General features: G+C 49.3%; 1 protein-coding gene across 6 annotated transcripts in view; it reads right to left on the bottom strand.

The window, feature by feature from the left end:
* Window positions 1-370: 370 nt before the first annotated feature.
* The window catches only part of SZRD1 (SUZ RNA binding domain containing 1), a 32,984-nt gene continuing 13,067 nt past the window's right edge, over window positions 371-20,287 (bottom strand). Inside the window, exons 2-4 of one of the 6 annotated variants that reach the window (XM_007980364.3) lie at window positions 7,064-7,113; window positions 5,021-5,275; window positions 371-3,476 (exon numbers count right to left, since the gene is read on the bottom strand). In XM_007980364.3, coding sequence (XP_007978555.1) covers window positions 3,347-3,476; window positions 5,021-5,275; window positions 7,064-7,113 — 435 coding nt within the window. In that variant the 3' untranslated portion in view covers window positions 371-3,346. The remainder of the gene's footprint in view (window positions 3,477-5,020; window positions 5,276-7,063; window positions 7,114-20,287) is intronic. The other 5 variants (XM_007980366.3, XM_007980365.3, XM_037984990.2 and 2 more) reach the window with 5 other exon arrangements.

The following is a 20,287-nucleotide window of genomic DNA, read 5'->3' on the forward strand; positions in this document are numbered from 1 at the left end:
CAAAGTCTTGACCTTCTGTGCCTTCTCAAAGCACCGGGCTAGGCCCCTCCTCAGAAGAGCGCTTCCCCCTCTGGACTGGGAGCCCCACAAAAGCAGCCGTTCTCTCTCTCCACTGGCTCCAAGACAGGCCCTGTGTAAGAGCAGGAGGTGGCCTCTGCCATGCTCCCCCGACAGAGCCCCAGGACCCAGAGCTCTCCTTGTCTGGGAGCCCTAAGGGGTGGGTCCTTTCCCCTCACCCCACATACCACCCAGCCTAGTATTTTACCAAAGACAGTCTTTCCCTGCAACTGGGCAGAGGGAAACCCCCCAGGGTTAAATAAGCGGCCACAGCAAGAGGTAGAGGGCGGGGACTGAAATGAGGACAAAGATCTGACAAGTTTAAAACATGTATTTAAAATACAATTTATAAAATGCTTAATCTGCCAACGGGGTGGGAGTGGGCAGCTGCCCGCTACACCAGCAGAGTAAGACTGCAGGGGTGCGGCCCTCCCTCCCATACCCTTCTGTTCAGGGGCCCATGTGCACCCCTGGGATCACACAACCAGAAAACAGGACCCCAGAGGTTTCTTGAGTCTCTGCTTACCAGGGAGGCTGGGTGCAGCCCTGCCAGCCCATCCCTGAGCAGGGCACCCCCAAGATGGGGCAGAGCAGGGTATGGCTGGGCTGGCAGGGCAGGGCTGGGCGGGGCAGATGGGCTCTGGAAGGGGCTGATGGTAGCAGATAGGGTGTTGCCTCCTGCCTGCAGGTGGGGAGCACCCTGATTGAGTGGGCTGAGAAAGGTTGGTCACCAGGCCTAGACCCCCCAGCTCCTTTGGTTATAGGCTGACATCAGAGTAGTGGCTCATGGGAAGCGGTTAGCTGGAAGGTCTGAGGCCTGGCCCATGGGGTCAGGGAGGAGCTGGGGGAAGGGGACAGTACTGTGAAGGCAGATAAAGGGGCAGCAGCCTCAGGTTTCTGTCCCCCATCCCCCTGGGGTTTTCCAAGCCAAAGCCTGCAACTTACTTTAAAAAAGAAAAGGGAAAAAAGCACTTAGGAAAGTTACAACTACCCCCCAAAAAATACCCTCCCACACACAAAATCCAAACCGTTTCCTCATCTCCCCTCCCGCCTCCCCCTAACACAATACAGTTTCCTGTTTTCTTTCGTTTTAAAAATGTTGCCTGCTACCTCTCCATTTGGGAAGCCCAGGGCATGACTGCTGGTGGGTGGTGACAGGCACACAGCGGGCAAAGCCCATCTTTGGCCAGAGGGAGGTGGGAGGACCAGTCCCTGCCACATCCTCAATCCACAGACACCCACCAACCAGCCTTTACTTTGGCCCCTACTAGAGGGTAGTGGGGCAAGAACAGGTGGTCCCAATGGCTGGGCAACCAGCACTTCTGGCCTTCCCACCTGGACTACCTCTATACCCTTCTCCAATTAAAAGGAAAGTCTCACTTTGGGTGGGAAACCACTATTACATGAGGGATGGACACCATACATTTAGAATGTGGACACTTGGTTAGGGCAGTGGAACTATAAAGATAGCAGCCAATTTTCTTCCTTGCCTTCTCCTGAAGGTAATCCTCCCTCTCACTGACTGAAGCTCTGCTTCCAGCTCTGCTCATGGGCAATGCCTGGCTTTACGGTTATAAGGCTGTGCTGTGGACTAGCTGCTGACTTGGCTGGCAGCTGGCGCTTCCTCCAGAGGGGAGGACGTGGTGGGGCATGGCTTGCTGGGCCTGGCCCACCATTCCCACAGGGAACCAGCGGTGGAGTGAGCCTGTGAGACTCAGCTTGCCACCTTGGCCACCACGTGCTGCCCTCATCGCAAAACCACACCAACCACCCCGAAACGTATCTGCTGGTCAGGAGCAAGGAGGCCGTCTGGCTGGCTGAGGGATAAGGCGCAGTGCAATGGAAGGGATCAGGAAGCCTGAGAGGAACCAGGTACACACAGAGCCGCTCTGGGCAGCTGCCCTCTTAGTCTCTTCCACCTCAAGGAGCCAAAGCAAACCCTAGGCTCCAGGGACAGAGGATAAACTGCCTTCATTCCAGGCCCTCGCTCTGGAAAAAGGGGTGATGGGAGCCTAGGCCTCTGAGGAACCAGTCTGTCATCAATCTTTGCAAAGCAAAGCTGTTCTTTTTCCAACTTTATTCAGAATGTTCTGCCTTCAAGGTACTGATTGCACACAGGAAATGTACCAGGTATAGTTACTGAGCTGGGGCCATCAATGGAGATGGAGCAATGCAGACCCCTAAGAGTTCAAGCCATGCTGGAGTGGGAAGACCTATCCACCTTCTGAACATATGAAGCAGAAGGCTCAGAGTCCTGGAGGCAGACTCTCTCCTGGTTTTCCTTGTGCCGACGGCAAAATACTAAACAAGTCTCCTCTCCTTCACTTCCAAGCCCAGGGATGCAGTCTCACTCCCTGGCGCTCTGCTCTCTTCTAGTAGTAAGCCTGGCTGGTAGGGAACCACCCTGAGGGGTATGGGAAGGGGAAGTCTGTTCACTTTCCCTATCTCCCAAAATACTAGAGGTGGGGTTGGCACCCTCCCCAGGCTCTCCGAGCCTACAGAGCTAGCCCAGTCTCCAGGCAAGGCCCAGATGCCCTGGGAGTCAGCTCGGGGAGGGAGGTATAGGCATGGGGTGCTCATCTGTCCTGGCGGCTGCAGAGCCCTGCCCCTTTTCCGGGCGGCAGTAGGAATACAGAAGCTAAGCTCACCAAAATCCTATTGGTTAATGTTTCTAGTGAATTTCCCAGAAACATTTTTAAGTAGACTACCAAACTACCCTTTCTTAATTAAAAATTCGTTAAACCACTAAAACCCCTCCCATGCACTTTTTCTTGCAAATCAGATATTTGTATAAACAAACAAAAATAGGAAGAAAAAAAAAAAAGAAAGGATATTTTCAAATGGAACTTACTTTTTAAGTGATGGAGACATGCACTTGGGGGTGGGTGGGTGTGAGTTTTCATTTGTGTTTTGAAATCCCAAATTAATGAGCATGATAAACTGTTATTGCTGGCACTGGCTTTACCCCAAGTGGCCAAGTGGCACTGTCTGACTCTCTGAGTCCTTGGTGGGTCCTCCCAACCTTCCCCTAACCCCCACCCTTTCCCTTTCCATTGACTTGGGACAGCCCTTGTGGATGAGCCAATCACAGTGGGAAGGGGGAGAAGGGGGGAGGTCACAGTGCATGGGGTTCAAGGTCACAGTGGGCGGAGCAAGGGGGATCACAGTGCAAGTAAGTCAGGTCGTTCCCTCTGCTCAAGTCCAGCTGTCTGCCACGGCAGTGCAACCCGTGGCAGACGACCCAGGAGGCGGTGACGGCAGCAACGGCGGCATCTTTTCTTGCCTGCATTTATCTGCGCTGTTTGAAGCCTTGTGACCCATCAGGACCCAAAGGCTGTCTGATCACATTATTGGGCTGCCTGCTGTCTTCGGGTTGGGAGATCCTGGTTGGCCTGAAAGGAAGAAAAGCAGAGGAAGGCCTAAAGAAGGATATAATAGATGTCCCTCATCATTTCTTTATTTTTTATTTTTGAGATGGAGTCGCATTCTGTCGCCTAGGTTGGAGTGTAATGGCGCTATCTCCGCTCACTGCAACCTCCACCTCCCGAGTTCAAGTGATCCTTCCTACCTCAGCCTACCAGTAGCTGGGACTACTGGCAAACACCACTACACCCAGCTAATTTTTGTAATTTTAGTAGAGATGGGGTTTCACCACGTTGGCCAGGCTGGTCTTGAACTCCTGACCTCAAGTGATCCTCCCGCCTTGGCCTCCCAAAGTGCTGGGATTACTGCACCTGGCTTAGATGTCACCCATCTTAAAATCAACTGTCCTTGTAGCTGGGGCCCAAGTCACTCTGGCTCCACAAGTCTGCTTCTTTGGGAAGCTGACTCAGGACACCTCCAAGTTGAGAGGCCCCTGTGAGCAGGTAGAGTGGGTGGTACATGTTCACCTCCAGCAGCTACAGCATTCTTTCCCCCTGCTCAGCTGCCAGCATTCACTTGTAGGCAGGGGGAGTGCTCGAGGGCCCACTCTGCCCAGAGGCAGTGACCACGGACAGTACATGCTCTGCAGAACCATTTGGAATCTCCAGATGTTAGGCCAAGGTAAAGAGCTGGAATCAAAAGCTCAGCAGAGGGACACATCCCCTGCCCCCCAATTCTTCCCTCCCACTCCTCTCCAAACTCTGCGGTTAATGGTTGACTCGTATTACTCTAGGAAACTAAAGGAAGCACCCATTTTCCACCCTGGAAAGGTGAAGACTTAGAGGAGAAACAACAAAGAGAACAGGTATCTCTTCAAAATTATGAAGAGCTAGAAAGAAGGTATGCAGATTAGTTCTTCAAGTCCCAGGATGCCATGCCATAGTGGCCCCTCAAAGTCAGAAGGAGGCCGTCTTAATGCATACTGCTTGATTAGGAAGTGACAAACTTATATAATGCAACCTCTAATACTGCAGAGAAAAAAATGCCAAGAGTAAAAAGGAATTTAGAAAATTCACAAAAACATCACAGCGGGCATACTGGAGACCCAGAAAATATAACCAAAGCACTTATCTGGGCACTTTCCACTCTGCCAGCCCAGGTTCTCGACATCCTATGCTCATTTACTCAATGAATTGCACAACACCTTGATAAGGTTGGTATTATTATCATCTCATTTTTCAGATGAGAAAACTAAGGCCCAGAGAGATCAAGTCGTTCTAAATTAAGAAGAGGTAAGAGGCAGATTTTGACACAAGCTCATCCATGCCTTTACTCTCAATGCAACACTGCCCCCTGGTGACTACCAACCACAGAGGCAGCATGCCAGCAAACTGCCACCTCCTGATAGGCTTTTAGAGCCGTCCCCAGCCAATGAAGCACAGTGAACTAGCCCCAACAGGCTGGGGTCCGCGGCTGGAGCTGCATGGTTCCTACCCTGACTCTGCTTGCTTCTCACTACTCTACACGTAGCCAGGATGCTCTCCTCCTCCTGGGTGGACTGGGAGAGCCATCATTGGCCGGTCCTGCCAGCCACACTCACCTGTCGAGGATGGGTTTCTCCTGCTCCTCCTCGGGGCTGGCACTGCCCAGGATCCGCTTCCGGGCCTCGGCGTACTCGGCCTCTCGCTGTGCTAGGGACTTGACCGGAAGGGTGGGCCTGCTGGTGGAGTTGGGGCTGCTGACCACACCGTTGCTGGTGGGCCTCTTGAGGATGCGGATCTGTGGAGGGGGCCCCGCGGGAAGGCTATCGTCCTGAATCACAATGGGCACTTTGGGAGGAGATTTGGATTTCCTGCTGACAAAGAGCAAACACAGCTTCACAAATCATGCTCCTAAGGAAGCCCTGTCCATGTCCCACACCCACCTCTCATCGCTTTCCTCTCCCTCCTTACTAATTCTACCCATGATTCTCTGGCCTCTGACCAGACAGCAAAATTTCCACTCCTCAAGAAGCGTGTCCCAAAAAAGCAAGCTTGTGACCAGCTCTGGCAGGCCACAGGAACTGCTCCTCAGCCCTAACCCCTGGCCATGGGGGCTGGAACGCCACCTCCTTCTATCCCCGTGTTCACCACAGCCACGTCAACCACCATTTGGCCCTGCAGCAAAACAGTTTATGTCCAGAATCGAATGACGTCAGTTAAGATCCCAGCTTCCCTACACAGATCAGAGTAGGACTGGCTGGTGGGGTGGGAGCCTTTGAACTTAGGGGTCAGCAGTGTTCACTCTCAGCCAAATCTTCCATCACATGCTCAAACCAGACAAACACTACAAAGGAGCCCACTGTGCCATCCCTGCCTGGCATCAAGATTTACCAAGCCACCTTCTAGTGAAAGTGGCCTGTGCCTCCCAGAGACAAGCTACACCAGACAACTGAATCCTCTTCAAAGGAGCTTCTGAACAGAGAAACCTCCCTTGCCAGGGCTTTCTGGTCTTTTGGACAGCGGCGGGGCTGGAGTGAAGGATGCTCCTAGAAACAGTGCTTGGCAATGCTCAAAAGAAAAGCATTGTCCAAGGCTGGTGGACGCGTACATCAAGGCGATGTGTCCACAAGGAGAGGTGGAATGACAAAAAACAAAGAGGGACAACAACACATGAAGGGAAAGAAACAAAAGCCACAGGAGGAGACAGGAACTCAGGCAGGAATGACCACCCAACAACAGCCACCAGGACCCTCCCCAGAGCAGTCAACCAGCTTCTCTTCAGAACCAAACAGGCCTGCTTTCAGAGCCTTCACTGTCAGGAGTTGGGATTGGAGGAACTGAGTCAGGGTGAATGGAAACAAGTCCTGGGTAGGACACAAATGGTATGGAACGGGAACTGTAACCCAGGGTTAGTGTGGTTGCTGAGATAAGCAGACAGACAAGGAGCCAGCAATCTGATCAAAGAGGCGGGGAGCCAGGAAAACTGGCAGGCAGGCAGAGCACCCCAGAGTTTCCTGGGGAATGACTGTGCAGGCCAGTAAGCAAATCCAGAGAGGTCCTATCTTCCCTCCTGTCCCTTGTACTTATGGAAAACCAACAGGTTCCCTAAGCCCAAAACAGAAAGCTGAAGTCAACTTTCACCTACTCTGGAAACACCCTCCTCTGTCGTCTTGGTGGAGAACAAAGCTATTTTTAAAGGTTTTTCAAGAATTTCCTAGAATGTTTTCTTCCAGCATACCCTTATAATACCCTAAACCACCAAGTCACTGGGGACCCAGAGAAATCATCTGCCCACACTACTCATGCCACAGAGAAAGAAACTGATGTCCAGAGCAGGGAAACGACTTGCCCCAGACCTCAGAGCAACTGGGGCACAGCCAGGCCTAAAACTCAAGTCTTCCAACTTGTCACTTCCTCACATCCCATCAGATGACCTCACGCAGGGAACCCACAAAGGTCGGAGGCAGGTGCAACACCCCAGCCTCACCCCTAAAGCCTCAAGCCACCACATCCTGGTCTCCAACTTGGAGGGAAGGGTTTGCTGCCCCAGAGCCTGACCTGCTAGGACCTGCTAAACCTAATGGCCAGTTGGAGAACACCACTGACTGCCCAGCTCTCAAACCACAGAGAGCTCGAGCCCTCAGACCAGACAGCAGCCTTACCTCTCTTTCTGTGTGATCTTCAGTTTTTTTTCCAACCGTCTGTCTATTTCCTAGAGGAAAAAAATGTATATAAAAAGAGGAAAAAATCTCTCTCAAATAAAAACTTAGTCTTTATTTTTGGAGCTAAGGGCAGTGTCCTTTCTTTAGGCAGGGACATGACTATGTCCTTCAACATAATAGATGTGCACTAGATTCTGGGGTTTGGGGACCTGATACCCTCTGCAGGTCCATCTCCCTTCTAGCCCCATGGCCCCATGATAGTTCTAAACCTCATTGTTCAGCTGGGTTCTTTGCATAGCCTCCAACTAGTTTTCTGACCTGTAATCTGTCTTTCACAGAGCCATTCAAATCACCTTCTAAAACTAAATTTAGGAACACTTACTCTATTTTATGAAATAAAGAGTTAGCCAATAACAAAAAACAAACAAAAAAACCATAAATCTGATCATGTCACTTCAACTGCTTGCAGACCTAGTCAAAGCTTCTGAGCAAGCCTCACCCATACCTTCTTTTACCTTCTGTCTCTGTTTTGCTATCACTAGCCCCCAGAACCCAGCATGCTGTTCCACCTGCCTGCCATGCCCTCTCCCCTTGCAAACTCCCATTGATCCTGCACGACCCAGCCTGGATGTCTACCTCTCCTTTGTAAAGTCTCCTCTGATCCCACCAGCATGGTGCATCACCTGGTCCTCAGAATAAACTCTCCCTTTTACATTCCTTTATGGTCACATCTATCTAATATTTTAATAATCTATTTTTTACTGTTATGGACTTGAACTCTCTGTGATTGACACCTACCGAAAGGCTTAGAGTAAAACCTATGCCTTATGTTTGTGGCCCTGGAGGTCCCTGGTCTACAAGTGAACATGGGAAACCTGAGGAAGAGACAGGACACCTGAGAGTGCAGCAAGGATTTCTCTCAGAACCAGAGTCTGACAGGTCTTGATTAAAACAACGCCACCATTTTAGAGAAAAGCGGAGAGAAGAAAGAGGCTGAGAAGAAGGAGCAGGCGGGACTGCCTTCCAACATGCCCTGGCCTCATCTCTTCAAGCCCTGAAGAGCTTCAAGCTGCCCTGAGCGGGACATCGGGCTCATGGCAGTCTAAGCCCTCAGCCCATCAGCACCAGCATGCCTATGGCAACTCCACACACGCGTGTGAGCATCTATCTCCTGGACAGGGGTGTGGGGAGAGGTCTTGCACAGAACAAAGACCAAACCCCCAGGCTGCTTGGCTGCCCTACGGCCTTTCTTAGAAAAAGTCCCACTCCCTCAGCCATCCTCAGTGAGGACAAGATCAACTAGCTCTAATGGAGATGGAAGAAACTGTATGCAAAATTCTGTGTTTTTCTGGAGAGAAGATCTCTAATGGTGGTTCTCAACCAGATAAGATTCTGTCCCTCAGGGTACACTGGACAATGTCAAGCCATTTTTGGTTGTCACTATCAGGGGAGATGCTAAATGTCCTACAGTGTACAGGACAGCCCCACACAAAGAACTATTTAACCCCAAAAGTCAACAGCTGAGTTTGGGTAACCTTAATTTATTAGAATGGGGTTTTCAAAGGAGTCCATCACTTGTAAAATGTGAAGAACCATAGCCGTAGTGAGGAGGCTTTAAAATTTGGTGAGATCCGGCCAGGCGCGGTGGCTCATGCCTGTAATTCTAGCACTTTGGGAGGCCGAGGTAGGCAGATCATGAGGTCAGGAGATCGAGACCATCCTGGCTAACATGGTGAAACCTCTTCTCTACCAAAAAATAGAAAAAATTAGCCAGGCGTGGTGGTGGGTGCCTGTAGTCCCAGCTACTCAGAAGGCTGAGGCAGGAGAATGGCGTGAACCTGGGAGGCAGAGCTTGCAGTGAGCCAAGTTTGTGCCACTGCACTCCAGCCTGGGCGACAGAGCGAGACTCTGTCTCAAAAGAAAAAAAAAAAGAAAAAGAAAAGAAAAGAAATGTGGTGAGATCTGCTCCATGGCTCAGGGTGTAGGCCATTTTCATGAGTGCTCTGTATGTCCTGAAAATAACTATTCTCCAGTTGATGGGTACACTTCAAGCTGGTTAGCTATATTGTTCTAATCTTGTAAATTGTTACTGATTCATTTCATCTACTGACCAGGTAAAGAATTAAGAATTATTGGCCAGGCACAGTGACAGTGGCTTATGCCTATAATCCCAACACTTTGGGAGGCTGAGGCAGGCGGATCACTTGGGGGGTCAGGAGTTTGAGACCAGTTTGGCCAACAGGGTGAAAACCCGTTTATATTTAAAAATTCAACAATTGGTCAGGTGCGGTGCTCACGCCTGTAATCCCAGCACTTTGGGAGGCCGAGGCGTGCGGATCACAAGGTCAGGAGATCGAGACCATCCTGGCTAACACGGTGAAACCCCGTCTCTACTAAAAACACACAAAAAAATTAGCCAGGTGTGGTGGTGGGCACCTGTAGTCCCAGCTTCTCGTGAGGCTGAGGCAGGAGAAAGGCGTGAACCCGGGAGGCGGCGGAGCTTGCAGTGAGCAGAGATCGCACCACTGCATTCCAGCCTGGGCGACAGAGCGAGACTCTGTCTCAAAAAAACAAAACAAAACAAAAAAAAGTCAACAATTATTCAGGCATGGTGGCACGCACATGTAATCCCAGCTACTAGGGAGGCTGCAGTGAGTTGAGATCACGCCCCTGAACTCCAGCCTGGGCGACAGGGCAAGATTCCATTTCCAAAAAAAAAAAGAAGACTTATTCTTTCCAGTAAGTTAAACAGTTTATCATCATGATGTGATCTTTTTTGCCTTATAATGTATTGTTTAATACTAATAAAGTCGACCAGCTTTCTTTTGGTCAGTATTTCCTAGAACGTATTTCTTCTCACCTTTCCATGTCCTTATTTCTATCTCTTGTAAATATGAACTAGATCAACCATAAGAAGCTGGATTTAAATCCAGTCTAACATTGACACCTATTCTGATTGGTACTAACTTGTGTTTAAAATACATTTGGCTGGGCATGGTAGCTCACACCTATAATCCTAGCACTTTGACTTTGGGAGGCCGAGGTGGGTGAATCACTTGAGGTCAGGAGTTCGAGACCAGCCTGCTCAACAAGGTGAAACCCCGTCTCTACTAAAAGTACAAAAATTAGCCGGGTGTGGTATCCCAGCTACTCAGGAGGTTGAGGCAGGAGAATCTCTTGAACCTGGGAGATGGAGGTTGCAGTGAGCCGAGATTATGCCACCGCACTCCTGTCTGGGCAACAGAACAAGATTCTGTCTGAAAAAATAAAATATATATATATATTTAGAACTTATTGTATTCTGAGGCACCATCAAGTCTCTGGAGGGGCCAGAAAGGCACTAAAATGGAAACCTCTCACTCCAGCTTGGAACATACTTGGTGCCAAAGAATGCGGAATGACTGAATGGAAAAGGTACACCAATAATAAGAGAACAACCTGGATGTTTTCTGTGAACTGACAAACACAGACACTCACATGGAATCTATGTCCACTGTGTACTCCGTCCTGAAAGTGACTGTATTGATGGAATTATATTAATTTTATTAATACCAGTGTTATTACCTGAGTAAGTACTACATCTCATATTAGTCTATTGCCTATTACCTTTTAAGGGCTTCTCACAAATAACTTCTTGCTTTAAAGTTTCATACTGTATCATTTCGCTCCACTCTAAACACAAAACTGCCTATTCGAGTTTCTCCAACATAAACAGAGCCTTGACAGCTGCAGAATTTAGATGCCTTTGAGGGTTGAGAGCAAATGCCTTCATAGACCAGGCAAGTAGCCAAACTCCACTCGCAGGGAGCCTACGTGGGGAAGTGAAGGGGCTGCAGGGCACCAAAGAGCATCTGCCCTGCCTAATGACGGCCAGCAAGCCTTGGCGGACAAGGCCAGACCTAGCTCAGAAGAAACCAAATCAGTATTTTTATGGCAATGCACTGAATTTTCCAACTTCACCATGTGAACTTTCACTTTCATATCGCTGCGAGAGCCAAATAAGGCAGAGAAATGGGCCTCATACATTAGAGCTGAATTTGAGAAGTCCCATGCAGGTTTCCTCTGAGGAAAGCAAACTGCTTCCTTCTTCCTCTAGGGTTTAAGGAAGATGGACCATCTGCCCAGTTCCAGCACAAGGAGCCTGGGTGGAAAAAAAGCCCTTCAAGAGGACATTGTAGGCCATGTCTGAGTAAATGCGTCTCTATCCCCAAACTAGAACACGACTAACATACTTGGCATGTAATATATAATACTAATGGCTTTTAAAATGATGTCTTATATCAATATAATGTATTATAGCTGTCAACATTCTTCCCCAGACATTCACTTTCTGCTCACACCAGCCCTCTTTGATAGACAAAGTAGCTTTTTTCCTTCTGTCAGATGAGGGTTTGGGAACTTACCCAAGGTAACAAGGTAGTAAACCACAGATACAGCCCTAGAATTCACCTTTTGAGGCCCCCATGCTGATATACCACCCTCCCCCAACAATTGCTCAAATCCACTGGAAACGCCGGTATAAACCATTAGATATTGATTATCTCCCCCAATTCCACACTGCTCCCTGGCATGCCAAGAACTACAACTCGCGTCCAACTCCACTGTGAAAGGGAGAAGGGCTTTATCAGAGCTAGAGAGGGATTCTTCCATAAGATTACAGAATGGGATGGAAACCTAAGCAGCTTTGGTGGAAAGTGGATCCTGGTCACCTTTAGATAGCCAGCTGGACGCCAGCATGCTCAGAGCCACCCAAGCGGGAAAAGGAGTGCTCTACCAGTCGCTGGAGAGGGCATCGCATCTCCCTCTGGAGTCTGTCCAGGTATCATGAGTCAGTCCATTCTCTTCTCAGACAAGGCCTTGCAATCAATCTGCTCTCAGACTCGTGCTTTGAAAAGCTGGACCAAGTCAAAACTTTCCTACAGGGTGCATTACAAGGAAAATGCGCATCTCCCCCAGAGATGCAATAGCCCAACGGAATTAAACAGGCCTCAGAACTTGTTTGGGGAAGCATCTAGATGCAGGCCTGAAATAAGGAATCATATTACCTAAGGGCACTCTCTCTTTTGACAAGGATGCAGAGTCCTGCCCAAGGTCTAGGCTACTGTGTTAGAGGCCTGACCTCCATCGCTAGTGAAAGAAAACCATAAGCTCTGTGACTGCTGTGAGTGGGCACAAGGCAAGTGCTAGGGCACAAGCATACCACAGGGCGGTGGCCAGGAAAGTCTGATCTCCTACGACTCCTCCTCCTGGAAAGGCTCTTCAGCCAAGTAGCACCAGGCAGCCCACAGAAGGTGACATTCTGTGTTCTGGGTCCAAATCCTAAGCAAAAGATCTACTGCTGCCAAACCTTGGTTATCACTTGTCCTATGGGGCTACACGTCTACGGAAATGAGACACAAGCTTCTCGGTCTCAGGGAACAAGCAAAGCCAGAAGGAAAGAGTGGAGGCAGGAAATCATGAAGAAGCACAGTAGGGAGGAAGGTGGTTCTTGACAGGGCAGGTCCTTTATGGGAGGTAAAGGAGAAGCCACAACCACAAGGTGAATGGGATCAGATGTCAACATCTGCAAATTTAATTTACCAGAGGAGGAAGCTCAGCTTCTCTGGCTACTGATGCCCTTAACCTTGCTATGAATGTGCCTGTGTGAGCCTCTGGCTGAAAAGTTGGGGTATGGGACCTAGGAGTACAATGGGGATGAGATCATTCCCCAGGAGGAGAGCAGGGAAGGGGTCACCTCAAACAACCCAATTTGTTTCTGTCACAAGCTACAAAAGGAACAAAGGAGACAAAAGATAAGAGATGTGTCTGCAAAGTGAGGCAGATTACAATGGCAGGTTTACTCCTGTAGTTAAGAGGTCAATGACAAAGGAAAAAAGAAAGGTGAGAAAGGGAGAGGAGAGGAAGAAAGGCAGAAGAGAAAAACAAATAGGCTATTCTGGGTTTTAGTGTAAAGCAAAGCAAGTATAAGCACCATTACAGTTGTACTTTCTCAGAAATGAATGTTTACAAAAAAGCCCGGGGTGATGACACTCTGGGGGACTGATTCAAACTAGCCAAGCTCATAGGCGACAAAGTGAACAAACCCACACCTGTTACACTGCAAGGGTCAGAGGGGGTGTCTCACCCTGCCTAATCTGCTGCTACCCACTCCCCAAGGCCAGCAGGCCTCCCCACTCTGTACCTCAGTATTCAAGCCAAGAGTGTATTGTCCTGCTCCATCACAGCACCCCTCTCTCTGAGAACCGGAATCCTCTGGTCTCCAGTGTCACCAACATGACTCCCAAGAAATAAACCCGAACTCCTGACCTCAGGTGATCCACCCGCCTGGACCTGCCCAAGTGGCATGTGCCACAGCACCTGGCCAACATTCTCTACTTAAGTCCATAGAGCAACCTTGTAATTGAACAGGGATCTAAGAGGGACCTTTGCTTTGGACTTTGAATTAGAAAATACTATTTTATTAGCAACAAGGTTACCATTTAAGTAACTTTTTCCAAATGATTTGCCTTTCTCTGTTAGTTTCCATTTCAGAAGATGGCATTTCCAATGTTCCTCTCAAATTCAAGGAATAACAACTGGCTTTGAGCTCCTGTGAATCGCTGCCCCACAGGGTCCTCTGATCTCATCCTGAATCGGGGTGCACAAGTCTACAACAAGTGGACCCGGGGAGATCTGAAGAAGAGACGGGAACCTGGAGAGCACAACAGGATTTCTCCCAGAATCACGGCCCCACAGACCCTGAGTAACACAAAGCCACCATTTTAGAAAAAGCAAAGAGAAGAAAGAAGGGATAGCAGGCGGGACCGGTCCTGAACTCCCACGCAGCAGGCCAGGGCCCATGCTGGCCTCATGTCTTCAGGCCTTGGGAGGGACACTGGCGCCCAGGTCCCCCGGCTACAGGGTCTCCTGGCAGGCCAGTCTCCCCAGCAAGGGGTCTTGTTTCCCATACCACAAATATGGATGGGATTCTGACTCCTTGGGTGCAGGCTCCAATTTCACTTGGGAATGCAGCCAAAGAATTCACAGGTAGAAACAATCTACAACAGCAAAATCTGATCTAAAACTATCAGATAAAAATGTCTCCTGCATCACTAGTCATTTTTTTCCTTTTTTTTTTTTTTTTTTTTTTTTTTTTTTAGACCAGGCCTTATCTGTCACGCAGACTGGAGTGCAATGGTGTGATCGTGGCTCACTGCAGCCTCAACCTCCTGGGCTCAAGCAATCCTCCTGCATCAGCCTCCAGAGCAGCTAGGACTATAGGTGCACACCACCATGTGGGCCTCTTTTTTTCCTTTTTTTGGTGGAGATGGGGTCTTGCTATGTTCTCCAGGCTCGTCTTAAACTCTGGACTCAAGTGATCCTCCCACCTCACTCTCCCAAAGTACTGGGATTATGTGTGAGCCACTGTGCCCGGCCACTAGTCATTTCAAGTTCAAATGTACAAACTATGGACTTCAAACAACATCTATGTTCATTTGTTTAATTATGTTTCATCTCTGCCTTGTTTCTCTGTCAGTAGCATAGCAGTGACAGTGTCCTGGCCTGGTAGGACTAGGACTGGCCACCTCCAATGCTCCTGTAATTATTCCACTTTCCCTGGCTAACCCCAGAGAGGGACACACCCCAAGTCCTATCACCCCAGGTTTGACTCCACAGGAATGCTTCACATATTTTTAAACAATTCACATATTTTAAAATAATAATGTTACAATGATACTATTTTGGATATACTGAGTTATATTAAAAATATTAAAATTGGCCAGCCACGCTGGTTCACGTCTGTAATCCCAGCACTTTGGGAGGCCCAAGCAGGTGGATCACAAGGTCAGGAGTTCCAGACCAGCCTGGCCAACATGGTGAAACTCCATCTCTACTAAAAATACAAAAAAAAAAAATTTTTTTTTTGAGACAGTCTCACTCTGTCACCCAGGCTGGAGTGCACTGACACAGTATTGGCTCACCGCTTCCTCTGCCTCCCAGGTTTAAGTGATTCTCCTGCCTCAGCCTCCCGAGTATCTGGGATTACAGGCGCCCACCACCACGCCTGGCTAATTTTTGTATATTTAGTAGAGATGGGGTTTCATCATTTTGGCCAGGCTGGTCTTGAATTCCTGACCTCATGATCCACCGGCCTTGGCCTCCCAAAGTGCTGGCATTACAGGCGTGAGCCATCGCACCCAGCTAAAAACACAAAAATTAGCTGGGCGTGGTGGTGGGTGCCTGTAATCCCAGCTACTTGGGAGGTTGAGGCAGGAGAATCGCTTGAACCCAGGAGGTGGAGGTCACAGTGAGCCGAAATCGTGCCACTGCACTCCAGCCTGGATGACAGAGCAAGACTCTGTCTCAAAAAAAAAAAAAAAAAAAAAAAAAGGAAAAAAAATTTTTTTTAAAAGTTAATTTCATCTGTTTGTACTTTAAAAAATGTTGCTTCTGGAAAATATAAAATTAAGGCTGGGGTGGTGGCTCACGCCTATAATCCCAACACTTTAGGAGGCTGAAAGAGGACAACTGCTTGAAACCAGCAGTTCAAGACCAGCCTGAACAGGAAAATAAGACCTCAGCTCCACAAAAAATAAAAAATTAGCTGAGCACGGTGGCACACACCTGTAGTCCCAGCTACTTGGGAGGCTGCTGAAGTGGGAGGACTGCTTAAGCCCAAGAGTTTGAGGCAGCAGTGGGCTATGACTGTGCCACTGCACTCCAGGTACCTGACAGAGAGGAACCCTTTCTGAGAAGAGAAGAGAAGACAAGAGAAGAGAAGAGAAGAGAAGAGGAAGGAAGAGAGAAAAAAAGAAAATATAAAATTACCTATGTGTCTTTGGGAGGCTGAGGTGGGTGAATCACCTGAGGTCAGGAGTTCGAGACCAACCTGAGAAATGTGGTAAAACCTCGTCTCTACTAAAAATACAAAAATTAGCCAGATGTGTTGGCGGGCGCCTGTAATTCCAGCTACTCAGGAGGCTGAGGCAGGAGAATCACTAGAACCCAGGAGGAAGAGGTTGCAGTGAGCCAAGATTACACCATTGTACTCCAGCATGGGGACAGAGAGAGACTGTCTCACAAAAAAAAAAAAAAAAAAAAAATATTACCCATGCGGCTCACATCATACCTTCTGTTAGACAACACTGCTTTAGAGTCTAACCTTAGAAAAAGATGTGTTCTGGCTGGGCACAGAGGCCAGCACTCTGGGAGTGCCAAGGCTGGCGGACCACCTGAGGTCAGGAGTTCAAGATCAGTCTGGCCAACACAGTGAAACCATGTTTCTACTAAAAGTGCAAAAATTAGCAGGGCGTGGTGGCGCGTGCCTGTAATCCCAGCTACTCGGGAGGCTGAGGCAGGAGAACTGCTTGAACCTGGGAGGCAGAGGTTGCAGTGAGCCAAGGTTGCGCCACAGAACTCCAGCCTGGGCGACAGAGCAAGACTCTATAAAAAGAAAACATGTAGCCAGGCGCAGTGGCTCACGCCTGTAATCCCAGCACTTTGGGAGGCCAAGGTGGGTGTATCACGAGGTCAGGAGATTGAGACCATCCTGGATAACAAGGTGAAACCCTGTCTCTACTAAAAATACAAAAAAATTAGCCGGGCATGGTGGTGGGCGCCTGTAGTCCCAGCTACTTGGGAGGCTGAGGCAGGAGAATGGCCTGAACCCAGGAGGCGGAGCTTGCAGTGAGCCAAGATCGCACCACTGCGCTCCAGCCTGGGCGACAGAGTGAGACTCGACTTAAAAACAAAACAACTGTAATCCCAGCACTTTGGAAGGCCGAGACGGGCGGATCACAAGGTCAGGAGATCGAGACCATCCTGGCTAACACGGTGAAACCCCGTCTCTACTAAAAAATACAAAAAACTAGCCGGGCGAGGTGGCGCGCGCCTGTAGTCCCAGCTACTCGGGAGGCTGAGGTAGGAGAATGGCGTAAACCCGGGAGGCAGAGCTTGCAGTGAGCTGAGATGGCGCCACGGCACTCCAGCCTGGCCAACAGAGCTAGACTCCATCTCAAAACAAAACAAAACGAACACATGTGTCCCTGCTGTACGTCTTTTGTCAATGGAGCACCTTAAGAACTCAAGGCGCAGGCTGTTTACTGATGTGCAAAAACTGGTCTGGTAGGCCCTGTTTGTCACGCTGGCATTAGCAGCAACTAGCAGTTACCCAGTATCCAGTGTTCTGCTCAGGCCCTGCTCTGAAAAACATTCACCACCTCACATCAATGCAGCTCTCTAAGCCCCACCATCCCACTTAACCCTGTTGCCAATGACTTCCTCTGCTGCCAAATTCAATGGTAAATTCCAAATCCTCATTTTCACTCGACCTCTCTCAGCAGCATTGGACACTGCTCAATCCTCTTCGTTAAAGCATTTCCTTTCTCAGCCTCCCAGACACCACTCCCCTGACTTCCTTCTACCTTCCTGGTGTGTTTCTCCTTCCCACACTCTGTATGTGATTTCTCCTAAAACAGGATAGCTCCCCTACTCTCTCCCAAACCCTTGAGGCTGGTGGACCCGACCCCTCCTCCTCTGTGTCTACGCTGGCTTAAGTGATCTCATCTAGTTCCTCAGCTTTGTAAACACTGATATACAACTGTGGACTCAACATACCCATCTGGATTTCAAAAGGTACCTGATTTATCATGTCCAAAACCAAACTCACAATTTCACCCACTCATCCAAAACCAAACTCACAATTTCACCCACTCACCCAAGCCTGCTCCTCTCTCATTCTTCCACCCACCCCGTCTCAGCAAATCCAGTCTTCTAGTGGTTCAGGGACTTGGGAGTGAGTCATCTCCAATGCCTCTTTCACACACTAATTCATCAGATCTTAGTAGTTCTACTTTCAAAACATATCTCGCATCTTCAACACTTCTGTTGCTACCATCCTGCTCCAAAACACCAACAGCCCTTGAACGGACAGGTGGAAAAGCATCCCAATCAGTCTCTGTGCTTCCACCCTTGCCCCTAGTTTATTTTCCACCTAGCAGCCAGAGCTAGCCTTTTAAAAACCAAGCTAGGCCGGGCGCAGTGGCTCATGCCTGTAATCCCAGCACTTTGGGAGGCCAAGGTGGGTGGATCACCTGAGGTCAGGAGTTCCAGACCAGCCTGGGCAACATGGTGAAACCTCATCTCTACTAAAAACACAAAAATTAGCTGGGCATGGTGGTATGCGCCTGTAGTCCCAGCTACTCAGGAGGCTGAGGCAGGAGGACTGCTTGAACCCAGGAGGCGGAGACTGCAGTGAGCTGAGATCAGGCCACTGTTCTCCAGCCTGGGTGACAGACAAGACCCTATCTCAAAAAAGAAAAAAAAAAAAAAAAATCCACCCATGCTAGCCCCTGCTCAGCACCCTCTCCTGGTGCTACTTCAAGGTGATATCCATCTTGGTCTACTAGTCTCTACTAAGTCTGGCTATCCACTACCTCTGACCTCATCTCCTACCTCTCCCCCCAGTGAAGCATGGCCACCATATTGGCCCCATTGTTCCTCAAACAAAACAATCATGCTGCAGCCTCTGGGCCTTAGCATTTGCTGTTCCATCTGCCTAGAACGCACTTCTACCAGCTTTTTTGTTGTTGTTGTTTTGAGATGGAGTCTTGCTCTGTCGCCCAAGCTGGAGTTCAGTGGCACGATCTCAGCTCACCGCAACCTCCGCCTCCTGGGTTCAAGCAATTCTCCTGTCTCAGCCTCCCAAGTAGCTGGGATTACAGGCACCTGCCACCAAGCCTGGCTAATTTTTTTGTATTTTTGTAGAGATCAGTTTTCACCATGTTGGCCAGGCTGTCGAACTCCTGGCCTCAAGTAATCCACCCACCTCGGCCTCCCAAAGTGCTGGGATTACAGGTGTGAGCCACCACGCCCAACATTATTTTTTACTTTTATTATTTTTAAGAAACAAGTTCTTGCTCTGTTGCTCAAACTACAGTGCAATGGTGCAATCACAGCTCACTGCAGCCTCACACTCTCGGACTCAAGTGATCCTTCAAGTGATCCTTCCGCCTCGGTCTCCTGAGCAGCTGGGATTATAGACATGTGCCACCACACCTGGCTAGTTTTTTCTTTTTCTTCTTTTTTTTTTTTTTTTTTTGAGACGGAGTCTTGCTTGTCACCCAGGCTGGAGTGCAGTGGTGCGATCTCGGCTCACTGCAAGCTCTGCCTCCCGGGTTCACGCCATTCTCCTGCCTCAGCCTCCTGAGTAGCTGGGTCTACAGGCGCCCACCACCACGCCCAGCTAATTTTTTGTATTTTTATAGAGATGGGGTTTCGCCATGTTAGCCAGGATGGTCTCGATCTCCTGACCTTGTGATCCGCCCGTCTCGGCCTCCCAGAGTGCTGGGATTACAGGCGTGAGCCACCGCGCCCGGCCTTCCTTTTTTTTTTTTTTTCCAAATGAGACAGGGTCTGGCTCTGCTGCCCAGGCTGGAGTGCAGTGATGTAATCATAGCTCACTGTAGCCTTGACTTCCTGGACTCAAGCAAACTGCCTCAGCCTCCTGAGCAGCTCGGATTACAGGCACGTGCCACCATGCCCAGCTATTTTTTCTTTAAAAAAAAAAGGTGAGGTGCTGGGTGCCATGGCTCACATCTGTAATCCCAGCACTTTGGAAGGCCAAGGCAGGCGGATTGCTTGAGCTCAGGAGTTTGAGACCAGCCTGGTCAACATGGTAAAACCCCGTGTCTACAAATACAAAAATTAGCCAGGTAGCCAAGCGTGGTGGCTCACATCTATAATCCCAGCACTTTGGGAGCCCGAGGTGGGCAGATCATCTGAGTTCGGGAGTTCGAGAGCAGACTGACCAACATGGAGAAACCCCGTCTCTACTGAAAATACAAAATTAGCCAGGCGTGGTGGCATGTGCCTGTAATTCCAGCTACTTGGGAGGCTGAGGCAGGAGAATCACTTGAACCTGGGAGGCGGAGGTTGTGGTAACCTGCGATTATGTCACTGCACTCCAGCAGCCTGGGGAGCAAGAGGGAAACTCCATCTCAAAAAAAAAAAAAAAAAGCCAGGTGGCACATGCTTGTAATCCCAGCTGCTTGGGAGGTTGAGGCAGGAGGATCACTTGAACCTGGGAGGAGGTTGCAGTGAGCTGAGATCATGCCACTGCACTCCAGCCTGGGTGACAGAGTGAGATTCCATCTCAAATATAAATGAACAAAAGAGATGAGCATCTCTCTGTGTTGCTCAGGCTGGTCTCAAACTCCTGTCCTCAAGCAATCCTCCTGCCTCAGT

The sequence above is a fragment of the Chlorocebus sabaeus genome, chromosome 20, assembly GCF_047675955.1.
Source record: "Chlorocebus sabaeus isolate Y175 chromosome 20, mChlSab1.0.hap1, whole genome shotgun sequence".
Classification (NCBI taxonomy): domain Eukaryota; kingdom Metazoa; phylum Chordata; class Mammalia; order Primates; family Cercopithecidae; genus Chlorocebus; species Chlorocebus sabaeus.